The sequence below is a fragment of the Panthera onca genome, chromosome E1, assembly GCF_046562875.1.
Source record: "Panthera onca isolate mPanOnc1 chromosome E1, mPanOnc1 haplotype 2, whole genome shotgun sequence".
Lineage (NCBI taxonomy): Eukaryota > Metazoa > Chordata > Mammalia > Carnivora > Felidae > Panthera > Panthera onca.
In genome coordinates this window covers 46,921,298-46,947,002 of record NC_138352.1, presented here as the reverse complement: position 1 = coordinate 46,947,002, position 25,705 = coordinate 46,921,298, and the positions used below count along the sequence as shown (strand labels likewise).

Here is a 25,705-nt window from a genome sequence, read left to right as displayed (position 1 = left end):
ACGGAGAAACGAGCCCCCAGCACCTTCCGGCTGTTCCCCTCCCAGTGCAAAGCACCCAGCTAGTGAGAACCCTCACGGCCCCACCTCGAGCACCCCCCAGAACCGGCCCTGCACCCTCCAGCCCGGCTCCAGCGCCGCCGCGAGCTTTCCCCAGGACTGGCCCTGGCGGGGCGCCTAGAGCCCCAGTTGCATTGCTCCGGGAGAAAGGAGGGGGGCGGTGCATTTTGCAGGAGGAGGAGAAGGGGGGTGGGTGGTGGGGGAGAGAGAAAATTGCGCGGAGACCTGCCAAGCGCCACCGCCGCCGCCACCGCCGCTGCCGCCGCCGCCGCCGCCGCCGCCGCCTGTGAGCTCCGGCGGGCAGCCGGACTGTCGGCTTCCCGGGGCATCTGGGTCCGGCGGGGCACAGCCCTGGGCGCTGCCGAAGCCGCCGCCGCGGCGAGTGCAGGCGGCTTCCCCCGGAGCCTGTGCCGCTCCAGCTCCTCGGGGGTGGAGAAGTGGGGGGTGGGGTTGTTGTTTGGGGGAAAGAAGGGGGAGGGGGCAACGCCGAGAGAGTCAGTGGTTTCCATGGTGATGGAGCTGAAAGTGCAGGAAATTTAAAGGCTTGGACGCTGCGAGACAGACAAACCGGTGCCAACGTGCGCGGACGCCGCCGCCGCCGCCGCCGCTGGAGTCCGCCGGGCAGAGCCGGCCGCGGAGCCCCGAGCAGGCGGAGGGAAGTGCCCCTAGGACCCGCTGGGCCAGCGGCGCTGCACAGAGCGGCAGGACGACGAGCAGAGAGAGGAGGAGGAGGGGAGAGCGGCTCGTCCACGCGCCCTGCGCCGCCGCCGGCCCGGGAAGGCAGCGAGGAGCCGGCGCCCCCCGCGCCCGCCGTCGCCCTGGAGTAATTTCGGATGCCCCGCCGCGGCCGCCTGCCCGCATAGACCCGGGAGAGGAGTTGCGGCCAACTTGTGTGCCTTCTTTCCGCCCCGGTGGGAGCCGGCGCTGCGCGAAGGGCTCTCCCGGCGACTCATGCTGCCGGCCCTGCGCCTGCCCAGCCTCGGGTGAGCCGCCTCCGGAGAGACGGGGGAGCGCGGCGGCGCCGCGGGCTCGGCGTGCTCTCCTCCGGGGACGCGGGACGAAGCAGCAGCCCCGGGCGCGCGCCGGAGGCATGGAGCGCTGCCCCAGCCTGGGGGTCACCCTCTACGCCCTGGTGGTGGTCCTGGGGCTGCGGGCGGCACCGGCCGGCGGCCAGCACTATCTCCACATCCGCCCGGCTCCCAGCGACAACCTGCCCCTGGTGGACCTCATCGAACACCCGGACCCTATCTTTGACCCCAAAGAGAAGGATCTGAACGAGACGCTGTTGCGCTCGCTGCTCGGGGGCCACTACGACCCGGGCTTCATGGCCACCTCGCCCCCCGAGGACCGGCCCGGCGGGGGCGGGGGGGCGGCCGGGGGCGCCGAGGACCTGGCCGAGCTGGACCAGCTGCTGCGGCAGCGGCCGTCGGGGGCCATGCCGAGCGAGATCAAAGGGCTGGAGTTCTCCGAGGGCTTGGCCCCGGGCAAGAAGCAGCGCCTGAGCAAGAAGCTGCGGAGGAAGTTACAGATGTGGCTGTGGTCGCAGACCTTCTGCCCGGTGTTGTACGCGTGGAACGACCTGGGCAGCCGCTTTTGGCCGCGCTACGTGAAGGTGGGCAGCTGCTTCAGTAAGCGCTCGTGCTCCGTGCCCGAGGGCATGGTGTGCAAGCCGTCCAAGTCCGTGCACCTCACGGTGCTGCGGTGGCGCTGTCAGCGGCGCGGGGGCCAGCGCTGCGGCTGGATTCCCATCCAGTACCCCATCATTTCCGAGTGCAAGTGCTCGTGTTAGGACTCGGGGTCCCCTTCCCGCACCCGGACAACTGATGAAACCCCACCGACGCCCTCCCCCCCGCCCCCCGCACCGTCTCCAACCAGTCCACCACCCTCTCGAGAGGGGATTCAATGAACTTTTTTTTTTTTTTTTTTTTTTTTCTGGCTACAGAGACCTAGCTTTCTGGTTCATGTAATGCACTGTTTAACTGTGTAGGAATGTATATGTGTGTGTATATACGGTCCCAGTTTTAATTTACTTATTAAAAGGTCAGTATTATACGTTAAAAGTTACCGGCTTCTACTGTATTTTTAAAAAAAAATAAGCAAAAGGAAAAAAAAGAACAGAGAAAAGAGAGACTTATTCTGGTTGTTGCTAATAATGTTAACCTGCTATTTATATTCCAGTGCCCTTCGCATGGCGAAGCAGGGGGGAAAAGTTATTTTTTCTTAAAGTACAAAGAGAGGGGAGAACTTTTGTAGAAGGACTTTAAAAAAGCTATTTTCCATTCTTCGGAAAGTGTTTTGGTTTTCCTTGGACCTCGAAGAAGCTATAGAGTTCAATGTTATTTTACAGTTATTGTAAATATAGAGAACAAATGGAATGACTAATCATTGTAAATTAAGAGTATCTGCTATTTATTCTTTATAATATCCCGTGTAGTAAATGAGGAAGAAGTGCAGAGCAGGATTAAAGAAAACCACTAAAACCGACTGCGCTCGACACTGCGATTCTCTGTGTTGGTGATTGATGGGGGGGTGTGGGGGCTGGAGGGGGCGGGTAGGGGTGCCGCTGTGCTTACTATGCCTGTTGGGAGAAGGGTCTCATCCCCTCTTCTGCTGTGATGGAGATGACCGCTCAGTTTTTCATGGGGGGGGGGGGGGGGAGGGTTATTCTCAAACCCCTCACTTGAGCATCACGTGGCCTCTGCCGCGTCTCCCAGCTTTTTCTCCCTATGTCACCAAAGCTCGGGCCCGTCCTGACCTCGACACCCAGCCGGCCCCCTGGAGCTGACCCCAGGCTGGGCCGAGGGGCGGGGGGTGGGGGGGGGGGGAGGATGGGCGGCCGCTTTGTCCTGCCTGACAGGCCCTTCACAATGGGGACACGTGTCTTTCACACCTACCCTGGGGGCGGAGTGCCGCTGAAACTTGACCCCCGAGGAATGGGGGGGTGGTGGTGGGAGAGATCAGAGCGCGCCCACCCAGATCCCGCCACCCCTCCCGCCTCGCACCGCCGCCCCCCCCCCTCCACATCAATAACCAGTCCGTGTTAACCCTTTGCACGCCCGGAAGCTACGGTGATGTAAGCTGAGGCGACCCGGTCCTTTGGAATCAACACTCGGGCGCCGGGATCTTGCAGGTCCGAGCCCCCAAAACCCCAGGGCCCCGGCCGGAATTGCTGGGGATAGCTGGGAGATTTGACACTCGCCTCCCTCCTCCCCCAGGACCTAGGGAGGACTCTGAGAGTCAGGATTTCGGAGGGGTCTGCATTTGGGTGAAAAAACGCCACCACTGGGATCTGCAGTTGGGAATGGGGTGCGCCCCCCTCTCTGGACACTTCGTCTGCTTGGGGGTGGGGAGGGAGGAGCAATCAGAATCGGGATCTCTGAACTTTTGGGTTAGAGAGGGGCAGAAGACGTGTTACCCTTAAAGGAAAGTGCAAAATAGCACCCTCACCCCACCCCTTAAAAAGCCAACTTCTTGGGGCTGGCGCTCGACTCGCGTGCGTCCCTCCGCCTCAGTCCGCGGTGGCGCCCATCCGCGCAGCTCCACGTGGGCCGGCTTCCTGACACTGCTCAGCGCTCCCTTTATTTATCTTGGACTCCAAAGTCGCTCTCCTTTGCTCCCTCCCCACCCCCCTGCCACCTCCCCGCGCCTCCTTCCCGGCGTCCCTCCCCGCCCCCCCCCCCCCCCCCCCCCGCGCCCCATCCCCACCCCGGGGCCGGAGTCCCGGCGAATCTATGCTAATTATTTCAAACCTGCGCCGGGTCCCCAGCGCAGTCTCAATGCCCCCGGCCCCGCCCGCCCTGTCCCTCCAGCCGGGCGCTTTCTTCCCTCCCGACGCAGCCTCGGTGGCTCCGCATTTCAATAGCCTGGCCCGGGAGCCGGAGCCCCCTCCCCGGCGCTGCCTCCGTCAGCCGTGGGACAGACGTTAGGGTATTCATTAACTGAGAGCCGAGGAATAACGGCATTATTCCCCCCAGAGAGGGCACCCTGCCCCCGCGACTATCTGAGGCTTCATTGTAAAAGGATTAAAAGTTAAAGACCTCCATCTTATGATTCTTTCATTTAATCTTCCTGGCGCCTGGGAGACATGCTCGATGGATGATGGCTTTTAAAATATTCCTAATGTCGGCTACCTTAAGACTCCAAGCCCGGCAAACAAACGTAATTTATTTCCAGAAGAAAGGGGATATTGAGATGTTTAAGTTTATGAACCGCCGTCCTCATGTATATTTGTTAAGTTCTGACAAATACCCAAATAACGTTAAAATCAGCCATTCATCACTTATGAATTTATGCAAAACTTTCTGTGCCCCGGGCCAATATTTTTTTAGACAGAGTTTCACTCGCGAGGGGCGGAGGTGGTGGGGAGGGGGAAGGGGAGGGGGCTTACGGGGCGGGGGGGGGGGGGCAGAGCCGAAAGCAAGAATTTTCATGCCTGGTAAACACGCGAATTATGCGAAGAGAGTTATTCCCAGCTGGGCGGGCAGCCAAAACTCGGAGAGCGCGCCGAGGCCAGCGCCCCCACCCCCACGTTGGCAATGTCATTGGATTACAATGCGAGGTCTTCCCCTCCGCGACGCCCCCTCCTCCCTCCGCCCGCCCGCCCGCGCCCCTCCTCCCCACCCCTGCCCACTTGGAAAACCCGCTCGCAGCCGGCGAGCTTCTCGGCTTTCAGAGCCGGAGTCGGTGTGAGCTAGGAGGACCCGGGCTGCTGCAGACGTGACGGGCAGTAGACAGACCACCGCGCACACAGACCAAAGGGCAGGCCCCAAGCAGCTCCGGACGCGGAGAAGAGGACCCAGCAGGATCCAGGCAGTCCCAGAAGAGAAGGAAGGAGGTGCTGGCCCCTGGAACATTGTGACTAATGCACAGCCGGTTACGTCTCCATTATTATTAATGTTGATAATACTAATAATAGCAGCAACGCGGAAAGGAGTAGAGAGCTCTGGGCAGAGAGGCAAGAAAACTGTCCTCTGCGGTCACCTAGTGTCTATCTCCTGTAAGGAGGAAAATTGATCTTGGTGTCTTCCGTGGCTTTGACAGCCTGTGCTTACAAATTCATGCAGCTGCTGGGGGCGGGGGCGGGGGGGGGGGAGGGAACCATGCCTCCCCAGGTTGGAGAATTAGAACTATTACAGATACAGACACATCCACTTTCTCGACATCCTGGAAGAGAAGGGCAAGGTTACCACCACTCCAGCCCTCCCGCCAGGATCGCAGGAAATCAATCATCAACCCTCTATTTTCAACTCTTTCCTTTATTCCTTCCTTCCGCCCTCCCAACTCCCCACACTTCATGCACATGTATACTGAAAGCCAAATGTCCACGGAAAGCCAGCACCCTCAGGGGAGGGCCCTCTGGCCCCCAGAGTCTGGGAACTGGATCTGGTTCCCTGTTGAGATGGAGAAGGCCAGGGGTCCATTATCAGTCTTGCTTCTGAGACCCCTGGGAAAGGGGGTTGAAGTTTCGTGGCAGCTGCAGCAGGAAGCCGGCTGTGTATTACGAGCTCTTAGCTGTGCTGGATGGGGACAGCAGGGGGAGGGCCCAGCCCGTATTGGTATTTTGAAGGGGTGATTCATCCTTTTCCTTTAATGCTCTTGGAATGTCAGCACTGGAGGGGAGCTTAGATTCCAGTACCCACCGCTCAGTTCACAGATGAGAAGACTGAGGCGCCAGCAGAGCCAGGCCGATCACACAGATTAATATAGTTGGGGATGGCCAGGCGGTCTCCACTGTGCCTTTTCACTCTGCTCTTGTTCTGTGTTCCTTTCAAAATTCTTTTAATTGTTTTAAAATGTATATATTTGTGATGGCAGAGAGTTATTTCCAACATTGACACGGTAACACTTGAGCTTCCAGAAGATGATCGACTGTTCTGCTGTGTCTGCTCAGCGAACAGTTATTAACGGTCTGTGATGAGCCAAGCGCGAGAGCTGGGCCTATACACACATTCTCATGAGGTCTCTAGTTTCTAAATAAGGAGACTGAGCTCAGAGAGTTTATGCATCTCGCCCAAAGCCACACAGTAAGTGGCACAATTATGATTCAAAATCTGAGCTGACCCCAAAGCCTCTGCTTCTTCTAAATACCCTTCCTCCCTTCAAGCGCTTGAGAGACGCAAGGTGCCAGATTATGTGCTGGAAAGTCCCATCTCAGGCTCTGTAGGGATTCATGCCTGGTAGGCCGCACAACACGTTTGTATGCCTCCTTATGTGCTCACCCTCCACACGCGTGAGCACACACATACACACACACACACACACACACGAGGAGGAGGAGGTGAGAAATAAAGAACAGGGTCAATGAAGGAAAAGAATTAGGAAAACATCAAACAAAGTAGAGATGGAAAGAGGAGGGCTCACTGCTGGACTGGGCAGCCAGAGAAGGCACCTGACTAAAGTCTCAAAGGACAAGTTAAATGTCAACATCCTGAGGTGGGAATGTGGGCAGAAAGGACATCTAGATGGAGAAAGCAGTAGAGATAAGTAAAGACATGATGTTGGAAAAGTATCTGTTTGGGAAGCTCTGCAAAGCAGGCTGACGCCAAATTATGAAGGAGCGTGAATGCCAACTGAGGGCACTGAACATTCTTTTTTGGGCTATAGGGAGCCATCGAGAGCTCTTGAATAGGGCAGCGACACCATTAGAGCACTACTGCCGATGAATTCTTCGTTCATTCAACCGTTTTTGATCACTGGTCTGCTTATCTTTTGGTTCATGACAAGCTACATTAAAACTAATAATCTTAGAACAACAATTTCATTTGGCTCATGATTCTGTGTGTCAGGAATTTGGAGAGGGCTCAGCTGGGCAGTTCATCATCTCTGATACTTGCGGTGTCAGCCGAGCCCTAGAAATCCACTTCTCAAATGCCTCCTAGCCATTACGGGAGTTCAGCCGACCTGTTGACTAGAGCCCCCTCAGGTGGCTACTCCATGTGGCTTGGGTTTTCTCAAAGCCCGATGGCTTCAGAATAGTGGGGCTCCCTACATGGTAGCTCATGGTAGCTCTGAGAGAAAAAGTACTCCAAGAGAACTGGATGGAAGCTGCCAGGCTTCTCAAGACATTGTCTCAGAAATCATGCAACACTGTTTCCACCACAGTCTGTTGGCTACCAAGTCTCCGCCAGGAGCCCAGATTGAAGAGAAAGGGAAGTAGACCTCTCAATGGGAGCAAGCAGCAAGGAATCAGGGGCCATCTTTAATCTCCCACAAGCTACGTTCTGTACTGTCTGCTCAGGACACAAAAGTGGGGAGGGAGAGTCATCTCCCATTCAAGTCTGGTGCCGGTGTTTAGGACGGGTTAGAAATGGGATAGTGGCTGCTGGAAGGCTGGTTAAGGAGGACCTTGCTGTGAACCAGAGACAATCATTAAGTGTGGATACCTGAGGAGCGTCAGTGCCAACGAACACAAAAAGCATTTGCCGAAAGACCGGAGAGGACTTGGTGACTGATTGGATGTGGGGGCTGGCGGACGGTCGAAGGCCCCCTTATGTTTCAGGCCTGCGGATGCTCAGATGAAAGAGCTTCTTCCTTTGCCGCCACCCTCAGACAGGTACAGAGAGGTTCCAGGCTCATCCAGAAGAGGGAGGAATCTGAGGAGCCTGGGGAAGAGTTCAGTTCCTAACTGAGTTGAATGAATGAATCCATGGGTGGATGGGTGGAGGGTAGGGAGACAGCCAAAGAGGGAGGGCTCTCTGAGGTTAGGGAACAGTAAGATTCTCCCTAGCAGACCAGAAGGGTCTTGGGGAACTTGCATTTGGAGATGCTATGAAGAAAGGCATGCAGGCCCAAAAGAGACCAAGGGGCAGAGGAAGGCACGAGCAGGCCTTGAGTGATACCACCAGCCCGGTGCCTCATGTTCATCATCTCGTTTCACTCTCCCTGTGAAACGAGCATCACGGCCATTCCACAGGCCAGGAGAATGAGGCTCAGAGAAGCTGAGTGCCTCGCCCAGGGACACCATCTGGGAAAGGGAAGCATTTGGATTCAAACACAGGCCTGTGTGATTTCAAAGTGGCATCAGCTCTGCTCCGTAAAGGCTTCCTCTATCTGGAGTGAAGCACTCCCTTCTCTGTGCCCCTCTGTCACACTGAGACCTAAGCATCGGACTTTCTCCAGGCAGGGGACTCTTGACCTGCCCTGCTTAGCAGAGGAGTGTCAAGGTTGGCTCTGTAGCATGTACGTCAAATGTGTTTGCGTGTGTTCTTTCTGGGAAGAGTGTGTTGTTCTCATCAGATTCTAAGGTCTGAAACACAAAGGTTAACCTCTGCCGTCGGCTGTGAGAATTTTGAAGTGACAGAATTTTTTAATCGTAACTCTTTTTTTAAAGTCTCCACAGCATACAGCACAGTGCTTGCCATGATACGTGTGTCCAGTAAATACTAGGTAAAAGGAAGTGAACGGGGTTCAGGGTCCACAGCAAACTGCTGCAGGTTCTTAAAGAGGGGATGAGGTGGGACGCTTGCTCGGGATTCGGGGTGTGTAAAAAAAAAAAGATTAGAAAAGTAAGACAGCAGGCTGGAGGGCCAGAGAGGGTGAAGGGAGAGAAAAGGACCAAACTGAGAGGCATATTAAAGGAAAACAGGGGCACCTGGGTGGCTCAGTCAAGTGTCCAACTTGGGCTCAGGTCACGATCTCATGGCTTGTGGGTTTGAACCCCGCGTCAGGCTCTGTGCTGACAGCTCAGAGCCTGGAGCCTGCTTCCGATTCTGTGTCTCCCTCTCTCTCTCTCTGTCCCTCCCCAACTTGCACTTGCTCTCTCTCACTCTCTCTCTCTCAAAAATAAATAAACATTAAAAAATTTTAAAGGAAAACAGAAGTTAGATCCAGGCTGCATTTTTATGTAAGGCACTAGCGTGTGGAGCAGGAAAGCAGCAGTGTTCTTTAAATGGAACAGGCCTCCTTTGTTTTGCCACAATCCTTACCTCTCCTTATTGCCTGCTTCACTCATTCTACCACCCACCAGAACCGCTGTAGCATTTACAGTTCGGAGCCCTGGATTAGATATGAGAAGGGGACTGAAAGTAAAAAGCAAAGTGTGATTCTTTGCAATAAGAAAGGAAGTCCCAAAGGAAACCATCCACGACTTTTGGGAAGAGGACCCAGATTTTGCAGGAAGGGTGATAGAATGACAACGTTTAAAAACAGATGGCCGTAAAGTTCTTCATTCCTTCATTTGACTGCAGAAACTAAGGCTCATCAAAGCCAACCGACTTGTCTCCGTGCTGGTTACTTTGGAACAGAACCGCCACCAAAAACAGCATTTCCAGATTTCTGTTCAACCACCCTTTTACAGTTGTTGTAAGTATAAGCAGTGTTAGGATTTTAAAAGCACTTTCGTGCATGTAATTTTTCATGCAATGAGATATGAAGACTCCCAAGGGCAGGAAATAGGTCAGTCTTATGTTCCCAGAAACTAACCCAGTGCCTGAGCCATAGCAGCACTGAACAAATATTGACTGGAGTGATACATGTACACAGGCTTGTCTTACAGGTAAGAAAACTGGAGCTCACAGAAATCGAAGCAGAGATGGACACTCACGGAGCTCATTCCAGATGGCGGAGGCAGGGGCGGCTGGTGCTATTTCTCTATGGTCAGGGTTGGGCTCAGGAGCCAACCGCACATCTGCCGGCTGCTCAGTGAGTGTATCCATTAAGAACAAGGAAGTCAGTGCTGGCCTGCACCTGCCAAGAGAAAAGGGCCCGCAGTCACTGGTTTTGGCAGCCTCCTCCCAGCCCCAGTTGCAAAGGGCTCCTGACTGGCGTCTAATTTATGCAATTAAGGGGACCAAGTTAGTCCAGAGAGGGAAATCGTTCTTCCCCATTTTACAGATGTGGAAATTGTGAAAACAGGAAGCCTAAGTGACTCGCCCAAGATCGCACGGCTAGTTGGTGGGAGAGCCAAGATCCAAACAGCACTAGCTCTCTGCCGGGCTGTCGGGAGAGGCAGAGGGGTTTCGTGCTCCCGGAGTTCATAATCCCAACCAGTCTCCCTGATTCCATGCTCGCCCCAGCTCCAATCCATTCTCCACGCTGCAGCCCAAGTGACCTTAAGACACACATGTGGTCTTGTCACTCCCCTGCATAAAACTTCTCAATGGCTTCCCATGGCTCTGAGGATAAAGGCCAGAATCCTTACCAGACTGAGGCCCCTCTGCGCCTGCCTCTGAGTTCAAGCCACACAGTCTAGCTCAGGTTCTCTCATGCACCAAGCTCCCCCTCCCCACCCCCTGCTCTAGGGCCTTTGCACATGCTGTCCTACAGGCTGGGATGCCTCTTCTGCAACCAGCACACCCGGGCTTCAGATCTCATTCGTAGGGAGAGCAGGAAGTCCCCTCTGGTCCATGCTCTCCGGCTCTTGGGACTTTTTATTCAGAGGCTGTATCAGTTTGCAATTGATATTTATAATCCTCAGATATTTGTGTCCTCTTTCTCTTCCACTGGACTATCACCTCCCTCCATTTTGCTCACCAAGGTATCCCTGGGCAGAGGTGCAGGTCAGGACACATATAGACACCCCCATATAAAAAAGACTGGATGACTGACACACTGAAGAAATAGCAATTGATCATATTCCCAGTATAAGCCAGGTTCTATCTGGGGCTCTGAGGATGTTGAAATACAGAGTCCAGCTCTTGTTAAATAGTGATCCAGGGAAACTTTAAGAATGTCCCCGAAGGTGGATACAGAGCCAGGGCTATTCACATGACCCTGCAGTGACTCTATCATTCTGGGGATTAGAGTGACTCCCAGTTTACTGACTCCAGAAGGTCCCCGTCTGCTGGAGTAGGCAGGGAGAGGTGGCTGAGTTGCAGATAAATTCTTCTGGCAAATCAAGGAATCTCCCAGTAAAAGGGAATCTACCACCTAGAGAAACGTTCCCATCAGAGGCTAGATAGCTTTGAGTAATTCCATAGAGAAAATTCTAAAAGGACGCTCCAGGGGTGGGTAGAAGATTCACCTTTCTCCACATCTGAAATCCTTAAAAATGGGAGAGATTACCTTATCTGCTGAACCGTTAAAACTCCATCTTTCCTGCCCAGGGAATAATAAAATTAAACAATGACTAACTCATGCCTTAATGCTTTACGGTTTAAAAACCACTTTCACATTCATTATCTCTTTCAAACCCACGCAGAGCCAGAGTTTTGATTATCATTTTAAAGATAAGGAAACTGAGGCTTGAAGAATAGCTTGCCCTGGAGGCAAAAGCCTTTCTACTGGTCAAAGAAGTTGATATTTAGGGGTGGCAGGTGGGGGTGGGGAATAGCTACCTTGGACCAGAGTGAGTCTGAACCCTGGTTACATGGCTATTAGCTGTGGCATCCCCGAGATTGAGTTTCCACACATTTAAAATGGATATAACGGTATCTACCTTACCAGCCTGTTGGGATGTTCCAATGTGTTCCTGGTGGGAACACATTGGTTTAGCTCCTGGTGGGGTGTAGGAGTCCAGCCTACCATGGTTTCTTTCCCTCTTCCCAATTCTGAGGCCTGTGCTGTACCCCTGCAGTCAGGATGAAAGCCAGATGTCCTATTACCCAATGGCAGACCAGCTACTTACTCAGGTCCTCATCCATGCACGATCTATGGCAAGGGAAAGAATCCAGTGGATTCTTCTTTTTTTCCACCCGTGAAACAGCTTTGTATTTCATTCCAGTTGACATCTGGGTTTTGCTGTCATTGTTGTTTAAGTTATAGGCCAAAGAATGGACAAAAGTGGGAAAACCAATGACCAAAGGCAAAGCTGAGAGGAAAAAAAAAAAAAAGTTAAATCAGGATGGAAGAAATTGGGGAAGCCAGGGAGTTTGTTTTACATAAACAGAGGCAGGAATCCATCCCAGGTACATTAGCTCTAATTTGTTCTAATTCCAGAAATTCCTCAATCCTAGTTATTGGCACTCAATCAGGAATCACCTAGAGGTGACTAACTCCCAGAAACACTCTTCACTGGTGTCCTCCTCACCTCACTTCAAGGGCAGAGACCTATGAGAGAGACGAGCGCACTCAGGTAGGGCCAAGGCTTCCAAGTCAATGGGCAACATCAGCAACAAGAGCTTTAAAAGGCATCCACCACCGGGCAATGAAGAGCTTTAAAAGGCATCATGACCACCACCATGGAACATGGAAAACATTCCATGGCCCAGAGAGGGTGAATGACCCAGTCAGTGTCAAATCTCAGGTTAACGATAAAGACTCGTGGAGAAATTCTGATGGGAGTATGGGGCAGCTGGTGACTAAACCCGTGGACACAAGTGCCTGCCACCCCCGAGGTTGGACAACTTCCCCCAAATGCCACATTCCAAGGCAGGTTTCCCAAGAGCCCAGGCCTCCTCTGCTGTCTTCCTTCTTCCCACACTGTGGCCCCAGACCCCTGGGATTCCTGGAGGACATGCCCTGTGTGATTCCTCTGTCTGGCTGGATGTTTAGAGATTGATGCTCCCCAGGGTTCTGGTCAGCTTGCCTCCTCTCCATCTGTGTCCTCTGCCTGAGGGGATACTCTGGGATTCTCACTGTGGGATGTATTACACCTGTATGGCCAGCACCCAGATCTTTGTTTTGGGCCAGATGTCTTCCCTACTTCCTACGTACTTCCAGTGTCTCCCCTTCACTGTAGAACCATGGTTAACTTCCTTAGCATGGCGCCCAAGGTCCTTTACAATCTATGACCCCAACTTGCCTTCCACTGTAATTTGCCACCATTTTCGGCTCCACCCGCCTTCCCCCACCAACCAGCCACACAAATTACTCATGGCTAAACATACCTAAACCTGCTGGGCCTTTTGCTTACACCATTTGCTCTACCTGAATGTCCCCTGCCCCACACTTACCCCATCACCCCAAAACAGGATTCCACCTAGGGAAGGCCTACTCATACTTCAGGGCACCGCTCACATGGTACTTCCTTGGCCAGGGTAGAACTGATCAAGCTGTACTTTGTCCTCCCACGGTGCTGATGATTAATAATAATAACCAATAATAGATGCTAACTTTCCATATGTGACAGGCACTGTCCTGGGTCCTTTATGTGCATTGTATCATGTAAACTCCAACTTAATCCTATGTGATATTACGATGACGACGACAATGACTACATAATAGGTTCAGAAAGATTTGCTGAATTACCCAAAGACTCTTAGTGGCAAAGCAAGGACTCAGAACCAGGATTCAAACCCCAAAACCCAGGGGCTTTCCAATTTGCATACTGCCTAAGTGCCACGGTCCCAGCACTTATAACACTGCACTCATTAGTATGGACCCATATCTGGCTACCTCTGGATTTCAAAGTCCTTTGAGGGAAGTTACTGTATTTGATTCTAATTTCCAACCATATTATCCAAAACAGTGTCTTATGCATGGTAAGCATTTCATAAATATGTGGTAATTAAGTAACTGAGCGACTGGAAATGACAAGGGGTTCTGTTGCTTTCCTTTTAAGTCAAATCCAAACAGAACTTTTTGGTTTGTTTAGCGAATGTTGGTTAATTCCAACTTCAACTTATATACATCTTTTGAAGACATAGGTAATGTGGGGTTGTTAAAAGTGTAGACTTTGAAGTTGAATCTAGGCTCTTTGCTCTACCCCATCCCAGCTATGTGACTGATAATATTAATGCCTGTGTAAGCTCTCAAACCTTGAGCAAACACAAGTCACTGTCATTAATAATATGTACTTCTCCACAGAGCACTCAGGCTGTCCCCACCCAGAGGAAGAGGAAGAACAGAGAAAGATAGTCCCAAAGATCATGGGAGTCTCGTAGGAAAGCCCTGTGAACAGCCGGCCAGCATGGTCTTCTGTGGATACTCCTGTCTTGTGAGGAACTGATTTGATGAAGGCTGGGACAATGAAGACTTGTGGCCCGTTTAAACCAGAAGAAATGGGGGATAAAATCACAGAAGAGCAGTACGGAAGGGACATCAGAGCACCATGACTGGCATTTATTCCAGCTCTCTCACATTTGAGGCGGGGATACAAAAGCCCAGAGGGGTGCAGAGACTTGCCCAAAGTCACAAAGCTGGTTAGCCCCACGGCTGGGACTAGATTCTGGAGATGCTTATGACATGCCAGGTTACCATCCTCCGATTAAAATCACTTCTTAAAAATACTCAGTATGGTTACCTTTTCTTCTTTGCTCCTGAAGGAAGCATTTAGCTTTATATATTTTTTTAATTTTTTAATGTTTATTTTTGAGACAGAGAGAGACAGAGCATGAATGGGGGAGGGGCAGAGAGAGAGGGAGACACAGAATCGGAAGCAGTCTCCAGGCTCTGAGCCATCAGCCCAGAGCCTGACGCGGGGCTTGAACTCACGAACCGCGAGATCGTGACCTGAGCCGAAGTCAGACACTCAACCGACTGAGCCACCCAGGCGCCCCTAGCTTTATTTTTTTAATGTTTATTTATTTATTTATTTTGAGAGCGAGAGAGCACTAGTGGGGGTGGGGTAGGGGCAGAGAGAGAGAGAGAGAGAGAGAGAGAGAGAGAGAATCACAAGCAGGCTCTGCACCGTCAGCACAGAGCCCTGTATGGGGCTCTATCTCATGAACTGTGAGATTTTGACCTGAGTCGACATCAAGAGTCAGACGTTTAACCACCTGAGCCACCTAAGCTCCCCTGCATTCAGTTTTAGAGGTGCCAATTAGACCCATTGTCCTGCAATGTTAGACACACACTTCTAGAGTCTCCAAAGCCCTGCCAAGGCCTGTGGGAGTACCCTTGGGTACTGAAAGGGCCGTGTTCACAAGATCAGCCACTCCCTCCCTGCCAGGCCAGAGTCCAGTCTGGCTCTCAGAAACAGGCTCTCCTACCCCTAAAATCTCAGTCCAGGCAAGTCAGACCAGCACCCGAGTGGGATAAACATGGTGAGTAAGAAGAGGTCAAGTTATGGAGTGAGAGAGACCTGGAGTGGCAGCCCCCTCTGAGACCCTAGCCACAATCCCTCCAGTCCTTCCCGGGCCCTGACAATAGCAAACCAGCCATGTTATCCTCCCATTCATGTGTCGAGCCCTTATCCCACGGCAGCTACCGTGTAGGAACAAAGACTTTAAAAACTCCTTCCTCGGGGCGCCTGGGTGGCTCAGTCGGTTAAGCATCCAACTTCAGCTCAGGTCATGATCTCGTGGTTCCTGGGTTCAAGCCCCGCTTCGGGCTCTGTGTTGACAGCTTAGAGCCTGGAGCCTGCTTCACATTCAGTGAGTGTCTCTCTCTCTGTCCCATCCCCTCTCGCGCTCTGTCCGTCTCTCTGTCTCTCTCTCCCAAAAACAAATAAACATTCGAAGAAATCTTAAAAACTCCTTCCTTTCCAACTGTTGGGGAAAAACCTGTGATAGCAGCAATCATTTATGGGGCTCTTAACATGTGTCAAACACTGCACTGAGCATTCCACGCGCCTCAGCTGACCCCTCACAATGCTAGAAGGTGGTACTACCGTTTACAGATGCGGACACTGAGACACGGGGTGGCGACTAGGAAAGGCAGGTCTGGGATTCATTCCGGCATTCTGACTTCACAACCTGTGCCTTTAACCTCTTTAACTGCCCCCCACCCCACCCCATCTGTACAATAGGAGTAGCACTATCTACCCTGCAGGGTTATTGCCAGGATAAAAGCAAGTAAGAAATGTAGGAGGGGGCGCCTGGGGGGCTCAGTTGGTTAACCATCTGACTCTTGATTTCAGCTCAGGTCATGATCTCACAGTTCGTGAGTTTGGGCCCCACGTCGGGCTCTGCACTGCCAGTATGGAGCCTGCTTGGGATTCTCTCTCTCTCCCTCTCCCTCTGCCCCTCCCCTACTCAGGCTCCCTCTTCTCTCTCTCTCTCACTCTCTCTCTCTCCCTGTCTCAGAATAAATAAATAAATAAACTTTTTTAAAAATCTTGAAAAAGAAATGGAAGAGCCTAGCACAGTGCCCCCTACATACAGCACTTAAGAAATGCATTCTGGGTCACCTATGGGGATTGGGGCCAACAGTAAGGAACGAGAACAGGATACACAGGGGCCAAGATTCTCGGGCCTGTTCTGACTATGTAGCATCATGTAAGGGGTCACCTAATGCAGTCCGTGGAGGTGTTAATCCACCTTGGACAATGTCAGTCTAACCGTTAAAATGCCAGGCCTCCTCAGAAATGACCACCTTTCTCTCCTCCTCTGGCTGTCACATACGGGAGAGCGCTGGCATGCACATACCACACACGAACACGTAAATACACACATACTACGGCTTTTATTTTTCTTCTGTTTCTTTTGCTTCCCTGCATTTGGTATCCATGGCAACACATCCCAGCAGCAACGAGGAGGTGGCAGAGCGGCTGTTTCCTTGAACCCGCTATCCTGCTGATCAAGGCTGTCCATCCAACTCGAAGCCGTCATTCGGAGGACCAGGCTAGCCTTGCCCAAAAGGCAGTGGACATGCTCCCCAAAGAGGGGGCAAAGGGGAATTGGGTAAAACGCCTCCACTTTAAAAGCCAACAGACAACCCTCTGTCTAGCATGGTGACAAGAGCAAAGGGACCTAAGCCCCTGACTGTGCCAGGCAAGCCTTTCCCAATCATGGCACTGGTAAGGCTAGTTTGGGACCTCAGCCCCTGTGGTATCTATAACGATAGGCAGCTAGCTATTTCCAGCCTTTTAGGCTGGTGGGTTTCCCTAGATGTTAAGTTCAAACCCAGTCCCTGTAAGTCTGGGATCAAAGAATCCATACCTTGTACCACCTGTCAGATGTTGAACATCACAGCTCATCTGAGTCCCTCACGTCTCTAATAGCCATTCTCTATAGTTACCCTGAGCATGAGAGTCCACAAACCACATCACACACAGCACCCCACTTGATCCTCCCACCAGCGCAAGAACATCCCTACTATTACTGCCACTTTTTGAGGTGAAAAAAACGATTCTCTAAAAAAACACCGATCAATTGTTCACAACTTCTTCATCAGATGTCAAGTTTCTTGCCCAGTATGCTGCAACTGACCCTGCCATTTACATACTACACCATATTATAATGGTGTAATATTATGCCAGTGGAATTGATGTGGGAACTATATCATTTAGAATTTGAGGGACCTCAAAAATTATTTAAAGTAATTCCCCTTCCTCCTCCATTTCACAGTAGAGGAAATTGAACCTTAAATTATGTCTACACATAGTTCTACACATAGTGTACTACACAATAAATATCTACTGAAGTCAGAAGAAGGAAAATGATACTCAAGACCACACAGCTAGTAATATTAAAACTCCTCTTTTAACTCTAAGTAAAGTCCAAGTCAACATGCATTTGCTAAGTACCTGCTAAACCTATGTTGGAGCTCTACAGATGCAGCAGAACTGGTTTCTGACCTTGAGGTGGGCAAGTGTTACTATGTGAGCTCTTGGTCCAGCCCAGGACGAGACCAGTTAAAGGATGAGTAAGAGTGAGTCAGGCAAAAATGGGGAAGCAGAGGGGAAGAGAAGAGGCATTCCTGGTAGGGGGAGTGGCATGACCACGTGCATGGAGATCAGAAATAGCTTGCTGTGAACTGGGAACTCTGTACCGTTCAAGGTTTACTGTAACAGACCGTGAGGCTGGGAATGGTGGGAAAATAACAACTATGGTGGAAGTTAGGGGCCACGCAATGGAGGGCCTTGTAATCCAAGTTCAGGAATTTAAGCCCTATCTCAAGGCCATTAGGAGCCCTTGAAAGGTTCATTGGAAGCCACTGAAGGGTTATGTATATCACATAGAGGATACATCAGAAGAAGAGATCAATTAGTAAAACTTTGCAATGTCTGGACTCAAGATTGGGTGGGTTTTTGTCATGGAAAGATTAGGGATGGAGAGGAAGGAACTGATGCAAGAATGTCTTGGGAGTGACAGGTTTCAGTGATTGATTGGATATGGAGGGTAAAGAGGGGAGACGTCAGGGTAGCTGCAGTGCTTTCCATTACATAATATTGACTACCATCTGGAGTGTTCCTAGCCCAAGACCAAGGTACCTAAATATCTAACATCATTCTGAAATTGCTTAGAGACCACAGGCTTAGAACAAACAGAAAGAATAGTATTGAACCAGTCAGAGGGCTGTGTCTAGTGTGGCTCTGCCAGCAATAGGCAGGATGCCTTCAGGACTATTTAACTCTTAGGCTTTGGTTCCATCATCTGAGTTGGAGAGTTAGCTTTGACCACTTCTCAGGTGTCTTCCAGCCTTGTCTACCTTCCTCATTCAATTGCCATTAAGGTCAAACTCATTCACTCATTCATGCAGCAATATCCATTGAGCACTATCCACGTGCCTAGCCTTGTTCTAGGCTCTGGGAGTCCAAAGACGAACAAGAGCCAACACTGAATCTCATGGAAGGAGGATGTGAAAATACAGACACATAACGGGCAATTACAACATGAGCTATGGGATGAGAAAACACTCAGAAAGGCTCTTCCCAGGGTGGAAGTAGAGTGGGCCAGAAACTATTTTTCTGAGAATATCTGATATATCTAAATTATTATTGAAAGATAAATAGTCAGGCAGCAGTAACAACATGGTATAAAGCTCAGAAAGTAAGAGAGTACATGATCATCTCAGTGAATTGAAAATAAGAACCATATGTGGAAGTGTGCTGTAAACAGCAACATACTATGTTACCGCCATCATCATCATCATCATCATCATCATCATCATCACCAACATCATCACCGTGATCATGATGTAGAACGTGGTGAAACACACCACACACCACAAGCAGGACCCACTGCACTTTCCCAATGACCAGGCTGTCCAAAGCCACCAGAGTCTGTATTCCTCTCCTCTGGGTTGTACTGGTGATACAGAGAAATATTCTTACTCACCAATTCTTTTTACTATTCTCCATGGTTTTTCCTTAAGAAAAGAAGATCAGAGATATTGTACAATACAGTTTAATCATCAATCATGTCTTTAGAATCTCAAACAATCCTGTGGTAGCAAAAAAAAGAAAAAAAGACATTATAGTCCCCATTTTACAGATGAAGATGGTTAGATGCAAAGAAGTTGAATGATTCAGCCAACAGTGGAGAAACCAGACTTGAACCCCATTTCTCTAGCTCCAGGTCACCCTCTCATATCCAGAATCCATAGAGACCTTCTGATTGCACTTATCATAAAACCACACCCATCATTCTCCTAGACTTCCCTGGTAGACTGCACTTGCCAAAGTCAGAGATCCCTTTCCATTGATTACCTTGTAGGTGGGTCTGCTTCTTAAATCTCTTTAGTTAAGCCACCTCCAAACCGCTTTGGCTAGAAGATAGGATCAGTTTATGTCTGAGAAGGTTTCCTGTAGACAGCAAATCTTATCCATAATGGGAAGATTTCCCACATTTAATCAAAGAAGGTGGTATTTCCTGCCTGCAGGATTCTGGCGTTTTAACCTTTTATATAAGTAAATGCTTGCTTAGAATTTGGAATTCAACTCACTTGAAAGTTTAACCCACATGATGGGGTGGCAGAAGACTGGATCTGTTCCTGGAAGACCAAGGTTGAAGGCTTCCTTGGCTGGGCCCCTTACTGTCTTGTGACTATGGGGCAAATCACTCCACCATGGGGAAGTCTAGGATCTCACATACCTTGGTTTATATCCCAACACTGCTTATGATTGGTTCTATGACCATGTGCAAGTCATATAGTTTTTTGGAGCCATAGTTCCTCATTCAGAAAAATGAAAAAAAAAAAAACCCCATACCTCTCAAGATAATGTAATGTTGGAATAGAACAGCTACTTAGCTAGTATTTGTTGAATAAATGGGGAATTTAAAGTACTTTCCTTCACCCTTCTCTCCCTCTCTGGCACACTTTTCCTCATCTGCTGAAGAGAGATAAAGATCTCTCTTCTATATACCTCATTGGGCCTCTGAGCAAACCCCATACAGTCATGTTTGCAAAAGCTCTTATACACTATAAAGAGTCTACAATGGCCAAAGGTACAATTTGCTCTAAGGAACCATGCAAAACTCTAAGGAACCATGCAAATGGTATTTATCATTCTATGAGTGTCCTACAGGGTGGATATCATCATCATTTCCAGTTCCCAGATAAGGAAACTAAAGCTCAGGGCGTAAAATGGCTTTCCCAGGTTCACAAGATAGCACGTGCAGGAGATTAGAAGTCAGGTCAGTCTGACTTTAAATCCAATGTTCTTTACATGATAGCCAATGTTCCCACTGAGTCTGGGGGTTACAATCCTAGTCTCTGGAGGCAGGCTACCTGCATTCCCACTTAGGGTCCACCACTATTAATGATGTGTCACCAGGGGAAGTTATCTTCTCTGTGCCTCAGTTTCCTCAGTATTCCTCAGATATATTAATAGTATCTAATTCATGGGCGTAAGACTCTTCATTTCATTACTTCCAGTTCCTTCAACTAAAAAATGAGAAAATAATAATTGTGCTGTGCCAGACTAGAGGCAAGGGGTAGACCTCACTCAAGGTCTTGATTCTAGCTCTAAGATCTAGGATGCTTTTTATTTGAGACTCATGCCTCACCTTTTTGGGGGAGCCTTCCAGGGTTATTCAGGGACTGTGTTTAGAGTTCTCAACACACACTGGGCATCAGTTAAAACTCATTTGTAAGTTACCAAATAAATTCATTTAAATATCTCTTACGCCTTGACTGATACTGTGAGATTCACAGCTTTTTAGGCTCTAATAATAACTATCCTTTCCTGAGTACCTATCATCTGCCTGCAACTGTACAGTTAACCCTATGAGGTGAGTTTTGTTATTCCTGTTAATGAGGCTCACAGAGGTTAATTTGCCCAGGGGCATACAGCTGTATGCATGGAAGAGACTAAGAAAATATTTGTAGAATGAATGAATGAATGAATGAATGAACAAATGAACAAACCAAGGGATGGAGTGGTATGTCCTTAAAACCACTCATGATTTGGAAAACAAAGCTCTATCATTTATGCTCTGTCCCCACAGCATCTAGAATAGAACAGATTACATAATGACATTTTACTCAGACAGAATTATGGACAAGATGTCTGATGAGTTTCTAAAGCCTCCATCCAGTGGACACACATCATGAGAGGCACAGCAGGGGCAACTGGGCCATGTGCAAGAAGAGAGACCAGGAGCTCGCAGTTCTGCCAGGTGACCACCTAAATTTTCATCTCTTTGGGGACATTTAATTCTTTGGCAATCCAAAGAACCAGAGCAGAAATGTATTTACAAGTGGCGATCTCACCACTGGTTTCTATTTGTTATGCAAGTTGGATTCTCAAAGGCCAATTCCCCGTGGATACCAGTGATCCTCAGTTTTCCATAAACCATGCTTTAAAAAATAAGATAAAATCCTCAGAGTTCAATCATGCTTCTTATACTCCCCGCAAATCTTTTGCCTTGTCTGCCATCTGGCACCCAAATATGACATCAAGCAAGCAGGGGGAAGGATGAGAGGGTGGGGCACTGAGGCCAAGGGCAAAGAGGAAGTCAGCATTCTTATTTCATGTAGCTGTTCCACAGACATTTAATGGAGATCCACCTGATGAAGTAGAAGCCATTGTTTCTATTTTCTGGAAAAGAAAACTGCAGTTCAGAGAGGCCTGTCAAGATGAGTCAGATATAGTCCCTCCTCCCAAAGAGCCCCCAATTCAATAGAGGTGACAGACATGGAAGCCATGACCTATGACCCAATAAGAGTGGGTACAAAGTACTCAAGGTGTGTGGAGGGTAGCACAATTATCTTAAGAAGGAAGGCCTCCCTTTGGGAAGTATTTGCAAAGGCAGTGAAGTCATGCCTGACAATGAATGACATTTGGCAATGACATTTGACTTGTCCTCAAATCCATTGTTTCATGATAATATGATAATATGCATCCTGATTCCTTCACCAAGTAGGTGAGAAGTGTCCAAGACTTGGAGCCTTTGCTGTGTGATATTAGACAAATAACTTCATATTTTTAAGCCCCAGTTTCTTTATCAGCAGTATAGGAATAATGACAGTCCTAACCCTTTTTAAGGTCACTGTAATTATTGCTATTTCCCTAGCTACCTCCGGAGGTTTCCCAGGGGCTCTCAGAGTGTGACATACATCCCCAAACACTGAACCCACTGCAACCTCCCATTCATGTGTGAACGAGTGATTATATTGTTGTTTCTGCTGAAGACCTGATCCTGTATTCCTCAGTGACTACACACTCTATATTGATTCTTCATAAATTAAATCTTGTCCCAAAGACTGGTCAGCCCCCAGACGGTCTCCCTTCCCTACATGCGTCTCGGGGCAATTCCACTATCCGGGGGATATACACACACGACACTATGGACACTTTGAATCAGACAGCTCTTTGTTGCAGAAAGCTGCCTTGCAGGACGTTTAGTAGCATCCCTGGTCTCTAACTTTTAGAGACCACCCCCACCCTAGGTTGTAACAACCAAAATGCATCAGGACATCGCCTGGTGTCCTCGGGGACTGAAGGGTAGGATCTCTCCTGTTAAGAATCACATGTGACAACAGACCCCCAGGAGGTATCCCAAGCTGGAGTTTCTGCCTCCATGTCACAAATGAGAAATAACCTGAGACCCACAACTGGAAGGAACCCATTCAAGCTCACAAAGGAGCCTAAGAGCCAAGAGTCCCGATATCACTTTCCAGAACATCTCATGTAGAACTGCAGTGCCCTCCACAAAGGAAATGCAGAGAGGGAGTAAGTTCCAGGGACTGGTGACTGGATCGCTTCCTTCTCAAACCTGCCTGGACCCCTCCTCACCCCTTCCCATCACTGAGCAGCAAGCAGCCTGTGGGAATGCCTGCTCCTCCCTCCCCTCTGCCCTGCCCTCACCCCTTTCACTTGTATTGTGGGAGGGGGTCACCCATAGGATGCCAGGATTGGCATGGGGCCATCATTGCAGGAAGGGAACCAAGAGGACAAGGAGGATAGAGCCCAGACTTAGCTCTGCCCCAAACTCCAAACTGCAGGGGCATGTGCTGTCACCAAGAGGCAAACATAAAAAAAATACACCTCAAACAAGATCCCAAGGGGAGGCCTTGGCCAGCTCTGTGCAACCTGGGAGAGTTGAGGCGGGGGTAGGCAGCACAGAGAAGAGTATTCTGGTTCACTCCCTAGTCCCCACCCCCAGCCCCCCTCCCCTTTGCATCCCTCTTGGAAGGGGCCCTTAGAATGCACCAAAATAACCCCTCCCTCCGCCTTCACCTCCCCGTCATCCTCCCTGTCCCCCCTGCAGAAGGCCGGCATGCAGCCTGGTGCACGGGTTAGGGGTGTGTAACATTTTGTCTGAATAGGCCCCTATGTTCCCATAATTTATAGTGGTAAGTAATCTTATTTGCAAAGCAAGCCCTTACAGTTATAAAAAACAAGTTAATTGACTTGCATAAAAATCAAACATGTAAAAGTTTTCCATCTTAACACAAACAGCACACTGAGCCCATTTGTACAATAGCTATGATGCAGGGCGGCCGCGTCTGGACTACCTAGGACCCGGCCTCTTTCATAACCCAAAATGGAATCTTAAACCCTGACAAGGCCACATACCGATGGGAGTTACTGAATTTAGAGTCAGTCACTCAACTAATTATACGACGTTTTATTTTTTTCCTTGTGTCAATAAACAAACTTGGGTCTGACTTCTGACACTGAGTCCTAGAAGCCAATTAAGAAGCATTCCCAATATATTACAGGGTCTACAAACAAGGATGGCTTTTCTTGGAAAAGTGAACATCATGTTTCTTTTAATGAGTGTGAAAATATATGAGTTTCTTAATCACTGGCAACTTCGATGGAGTCCGAGACAGGGAAATCACTGACTCCCGGCTCAGGAATGAACAGGGGCCAGATTCTTGATGGGGTTTTTATGATGGGATCCTCTGGTGAGGGACCCCTGGGAAGGCAGCTTTCAAGAAATGTTACGTTTAGTTGTCACGTGACAAAGAGTTAGTGGCAAAGTCTGCTTCATCACTCCAAGAGAGGGAGGGCGAGGAGCCCCATGTGGTCAGAGTCTTCTGCAGAAAAGCAGAAGGTGGAGACCTGTCAAGGTGACAAGAGTCTGTAAGGTAGGGGGGCTCAAATGAGAACTCTTCAGCCTCTTACATTTATTAGGCTTTTGTTACATGCCGGGTACTATTCTAACAGTTTTACATGAATGAACTGATTCAAGGCTCCCAACAAATCCGTAAAGTAGGTATTCCTCTCATCCCACCTCGTAGGGGAAAAACCTAGGCACAGAGAAGTTAAGTCTCTTGCCTAGAGTCATCATTCAGGCCCAGGCAGGCTGGCTCCAGAGCCCCCTCTGGAATGGAATGGTGGGGGGAAAAAATCACAAACACAGAGACATGCATTGTAAAAGGCTGTCCATGGTGCCTTCCCCATTATCCCCATCCTCTGCCAACCTGGGAGCCCATTTCACAGGTAAGGGGAGAAAAAGAAGGGGGGAGACTAACATTTATTAAATACCCATAGTTGGGTGCCTTTGTTTTCGGTATCCTATTTAACTCTCAGAAGAACCCTGTGCGGACGATATAATTGTTCCCGTTTTATACATGAAGAAACTGAGACCCGGAGAAGTAGAGTGACTCGGCCAAGGTCACACAGCAAGGCTGTGGCAGAGCCAGAGCCAGTTCCAGCCAGTCTTCTTAGTTGCACACTGCTCCAATTGGGCAGGAATAGACATGGCTGGAGCTCTGGGGGACACAGGATCAGGCATGATCTGAGTGTCCACCTTGTCTGGAAAGTGGCTCCACCCACCCATCACTACCTGTACAGACTCAAAAATCAAGAAGAATAAGAGGGTGATATCTGTTCTGATGGAGACACTCACAGGGGAAGGGCACCCGATTCATCCGATGATGGGTAGGGTGGGGGTGATGGTCAGGAGGTATTCCTAAAAGCAACCCTTCATCTGTGACTTAAAATGCATTGGTATTTTAAAATTACCTAAGGGGACACATGGGGAAAGAGAATCCGGGAGGACAGGCCAACATGAGCAAAGGCATGGGGGGAGGGAGGGGCCTGGTACCAGGGTTCAGGTCCCATGCTCTGATGCAGCACGATGAAGGGTTGAGAGGAGGGGGCTCTGGAGCCAGCCTGCCTGGGCCTGAATGATGACTCTAGGCAAGAGACTTAACTTCTCTGTGCCTAGGTTTTTCCCCTACGAGGTGGGATGAGAGGAATACCTACTTTACGGATTTGTTGGGAGCCTTGAATCAGTTCATTCATGTAAAACTGTTAGAATAGTACCCGGCATGTAACAAAAGCCTAATAAATGTAAGAGGCTGAAGAGTTCTCATTTGAACCCCCCTACCTTACAGACTCTTGTCACCTTGACAGGTCTCCAAAATTCCCAATAATAGGAGATTGGTGGGCCCTTGGCAGATAGTAGGTACTCAATGCTTAGACACTGTCTTCCTTGTTGTGCTACCCCATCGCCGTCTCTGCAATGGCCCGGTGATCTCCCGCCTTCCCCAGTGAAGTCACGGCCACCGTTCCCCCACCAGACCTGTCCAGGCAGGCTGACATGCCACCCAGGCAGGCAAGACAAATGGACTTGCCGCCTACACGGAGCGCGCGTGCGCACCCGGGGCACGTAGCCCGGCCGCCCGGCACAACAGGGCTCCCTTCTTCACGGCGCTGCCTCTCTGCTCTGCATGCGCTCAGCACGGAGTGGAGGTCCCCGTTATTTAT

General features: G+C 49.9%; 1 protein-coding gene across 1 annotated transcript; it reads left to right on the top strand.

Annotated features, from left to right (window-relative positions):
- Positions 1 to 261: 261 nt before the first annotated feature.
- On the top strand, positions 262 to 2,552 carry NOG (noggin). The gene has a single exon (XM_060646478.3). It carries the CDS (start codon positions 1,148 to 1,150, stop codon positions 1,844 to 1,846), a length of 699 nt encoding a protein of 232 aa, XP_060502461.1. The 5' UTR covers positions 262 to 1,147; the 3' UTR covers positions 1,847 to 2,552.
- The last annotated feature ends 23,153 nt before the right edge of the window (positions 2,553 to 25,705 follow it).